The sequence below is a fragment of the Palaemon carinicauda genome, chromosome 16 (genome assembly GCF_036898095.1).
Source record: "Palaemon carinicauda isolate YSFRI2023 chromosome 16, ASM3689809v2, whole genome shotgun sequence".
In the NCBI taxonomy this organism is placed as follows: Eukaryota; Metazoa; Arthropoda; class Malacostraca; order Decapoda; family Palaemonidae; genus Palaemon; species Palaemon carinicauda.
Window position 1 is genome coordinate 117,276,330 of NC_090740.1, and position 4,124 is coordinate 117,280,453.

At 40.4% G+C, this 4,124-nt stretch overlaps 1 protein-coding gene across 2 annotated transcripts in view; it reads right to left on the reverse strand.

Annotated features, from left to right (window-relative positions):
- Positions 1-496: 496 nt before the first annotated feature.
- Positions 497-4,124, reverse strand: part of LOC137655825 (microtubule-associated proteins 1A/1B light chain 3C-like) — a 77,239-nt gene continuing 73,611 nt past the window's right edge. For both annotated transcript variants that reach the window (XM_068389996.1, XM_068389997.1), the window contains exons 4-5: positions 1,803-1,958; positions 497-1,283 (exon numbers count right to left, since the gene is read on the reverse strand). In XM_068389996.1, coding sequence (XP_068246097.1) covers positions 1,280-1,283; positions 1,803-1,958 — 160 coding nt within the window. In that variant the 3' untranslated portion in view covers positions 497-1,279. The remainder of the gene's footprint in view (positions 1,284-1,802; positions 1,959-4,124) is intronic.

Here is a 4,124-nt window from a genome sequence, read left to right on the forward strand (position 1 = left end):
TATACTTTCCGGTCATACAATATACTGTATATCATACAGTGATCCCACTTCCTAACACAGTAAAGTTATCTTTGGAATAAAATTAGTTCCTAAAAAAGTCCAAGTTTCGTCCAAATTTGAGTATCCTAAATTTAATACCATGAAACATTGCGTAATTACAAAAAAAGTGTGTGTTACAGCTGATTCAATCTCTTATCTCAGATATACAGTATGTAGTACTTGTCAGGATTACTCCAAGATTAATCTGCAAATACGATAAAAAGAAACGAATGGTTTCCAAATTTTGTGAATAGATTATTACCATTAAAATAACAAACTTATATTTGCGTCCATAGAAATAGGTTATCTGCTTTCCTTACTTCCAAATATACACACGAATCTTTTTGAAGAAAAATCTGGATTTGTTAACATGGGTTAATGAACAGTAAAGAAAAATAAAAGTATATTGACATTTGTACTATTTCAAGGAAAAAAATGGTTTTGTGGAATTGAGAGAGAGAGAGAGAGAGAGAGAGAGAGAGAGAGAGAGAGAGAGAGAGAGAGAGAGAGAGAGAGAGAGAGAGAGAGAGAGAGAGAGAGAGAACAATACTGTTGCAAACGATTAGTAGGCTATTGTTATGAAATAGTGATTCCCCAAGCAGCTCTGTAAGTTACATCTTTTTATCTATATACATATCAAAAACTATATCAATTTCAATTAATCCTTAACATCCTATCATAAATAGAAAAGGCTATTGTTATTGAAAATAGCATTATGGCAGAGTGCCCCCCGTTATCTTTCGTATCAGATAAGGACCGATTAAACTTCAGCAACTTTATCGCATACAAAACTTGAACGACACCATCCAAGAGTTCCCTATAGGTCCTATAGTTGTTATAGTTCCTATAGTTCCTTTGGCATCCAGATAAGGAGCGTATCAGATAAGGACCGATTAAATTTCAGCAACTTTATCGCATACAAAACTTGAACGACACCATCCAAGAGTTCCCTATAGGTCCTATAGTTGCTATAGTTCCTTCGGCATCCTCCACCTGATATGGACGCTCTCAGAGGCAGATTCAGATGGAATACGTTCACGGGGCTCGGGGCCGAAGTCCATCGGGGTCATGGCTCTTCCAATATGGCTGTCTTAGTTCAGCACTCCAAGAATAACAAGTAACAAGATCAGCTTTCGATCCAATTCAGGCCAGCGACAACGTCCACTTGAGCAACTGATGGAAGATGTCCACATATCACAGAAATACAGGAGAAGCTTTGCACCCGCAAAGTAAACGTTCTTTATCTGAAATACAGAGAGATTAGAAAATTAGTTAAAAGATTTTTCTTTTCAGGAGAAACAGTGATACTAATGTCACCACATATATTTATTGCAAACGTTTTGACATTTCAAATGTCATAATTATTGTTACCTAAAGTAAAGATAAAAAAAATAATACAATTTCAAATTTAAAATTACATAAAATAAGTAAAGAATTATAAAAAAATACATACAAATTGAATAAAAATTCAGTCTGTTACGAAAAGGGGAACAACACAGGTATGACAATTAAGGTCAGGCTTAAAATATCTTATGTGAATGTGATGATGATTATTATCATCATTACCTAAGCTACAACCCTAGTTGTAAAGGCAGGATGCTATAAGCCCAAGGGCTCCCACAACGAAAAACAACAGCAAGGAAATGAATAAACTAGAAGAAAAGCAATGAACAATTAAAACAAGACTTTTAAAAAAACAGTAACAATATTATAATTGCTCTTTCATATATAGAAATGATTAGTTTCAAACATTGCCAACTTACCCAAAGACTTCCTGGCTAGCGTACGTGACGTAGAGAAAACCGTCGTCATCATGACTTTCCCTATAAACCTCGGCCAAGGTCTTGGAGAGGGAGACCAGGGTGGTGTTGTTCACTAGGAGATACAGGGACATGGTGCTGTTGATACTGAGGCGGTTCCTGGGGGCAAGAAGAGATTTGACTTGTTAAAATGATTTAGATTATTATCATGATAATTAAGATTGTTTTTGTAATTATTATTAGAATAATAGTGAGGTGGAGGGGGACCTTCCTTGGCACCTCGTCCCCCCAAGTGGAGTGGGACCTTCCTGAGGTCCCCGTCCCACAAGTGGAGTGCGACTTTTCTGGGCCCCCATTCCCGCAAGTAGAGTGGGACCTTCCTGGGTCCACCCTCCCCCAAATGGAGTGGGACCTTCCTGGATCCCAAGTCCCCAAGTGGAGTGGGACCTTCCTGAGGTCCCCGTCCCACAAGTGGAGTGGGACTTTCCTGTGCCCTCCTTCCCGCAAGTAGAGTGGGACCTTCCTGGGGCCCCCGTCCACCAAGTGGAGTGGGACCTTCCTGAGGTCCCCGTCCCACAAGTGGAGTGGGACTTTCCTGTGCCCCCCTTCCCGCAAGTAGAGTGGGACCTTCCTGGGGCCCCCGTCCACCAAGTGGAATGGGACCTTCCTGGGCCCCCATTAACACAAGCAGAATGGGACCTTCCTGGGCCCCCATTAACGCAAGCAGAATGGGACCTTCCTGGGCCCCCATTAACGCAAGCAGAATGGGACCTTCCTGGGCCCACAGTCCCCCAATTGGAGTGGGACATTCCTGGGACTCCCGTCCCCCAAGTGGAATGCGGCCTACCTGGGCCCACAGTCCCCCAAGTGGAGTGGGACTTTCCTGGGGTCCCCGTCCCCCAAAATAGAGGGGGACCCTCCCAGGAACCCCGTCCTCAAGTGGAGTGGGACCTCCCTACCCATCCCACCCCCTAGGTGGAGGGGGACCTTCCTGGGGCACCCCATTTAATCATATACTACAGCAGGATATATCATCATCGCACCTCACCCATGAGGTATCAGGAGTGAAGTTTAATCCGGTCCTTATCTCCGGATTTTTTCATTCCGAAGAGTCCTAAAAAGATTTCTCAATCGAGTATTTGTCAACATGGAGATGGTTCAGGCTTTTTAACTCACACTACGGCAAAGGAAATTCTTTTCCATAAAAATAACCGCAATGAAAAAAAAAAAAAAAAAAAAAAAAAAACTCTAGTATCAGATAAAGTTATCTATGTGAAACTAAAATGCTAACCAGGAAATAAGAACATGTTACGTTTAGTTAATGTAAGAAACCTTGAGGTAGGCTACCTATGAGATAGAAGAAACTATTCTTTATATCAGCGTGTTAATCGACATCTGGCTTCTTCTTTCAGCGCATATCTAGGTTAATTCTTTTGGCTTCTCTGCTCTGCCTTCAAAGCTCTTTCTTACGCAACCTCTTCAAGGTATTTCTACCCTAACCTGGTTCATAGTTTCTTTATTTTTCCTTTGGATGTTACTTACTGTTGAATAAAAACCTAATTTTAATAGTTAATTCTCCGTAAAAATATACAGTTCTCAGCCGTATTTCAATAAAATACAGGCGACCGTAATTTTACCCCTATTAGTTATTATCTTTTACGGCTTGGTGACCGTAATATCACTCCTTAACGTCAATATATTCGTTTTTAAAACGGCAAATGCGTGACAGCATTCACTCCAGATTTTTTTTTTTTCACGGCTAATTTTTAAGCGTATCTTTCATGTATTAACAACCCAAACCACAAATTAGATTTATGAATGAGTTTTGCTTGGATGTATCTCAACACTGTACCCCATTTCAAAATTAAATAATTATTACGAAACCTATGATCGAGGATACTCCTTGCATCGAGCAGTAACCAGAAATAAAATTACGAAAAGTGGGAAGCCAAGTTGCCTATAGTCCATTTCTTTTAGCGATGCATATTTGCACCGACTCGCGGCGGTGCCCTTTTAGCTCGGAAAAGTTTCCTGATCGCTGATTGGTTAGAATTATCTCGTCCAACCAATCAGCGATCAGGAAACTTTTCCGAGCTAAAAGGGCACCGCTGCGAGTCGGTGCAAATCTGCATCGCTAAAAGAAATGGACTATAAAATACGAGGCGTCCCACGATAGATAAGAAAAAAAGAGGTTAACCAGAACTGATAAGTAATAAATGATTGATAGATCACCCTTTGCTTATCTAAGTATGTAAGATACTTTATCTTTAAGTGAAAAATAGGCCTACTAGTTTTCTTCAAAAATTTCATGATGTATTTTCAGTG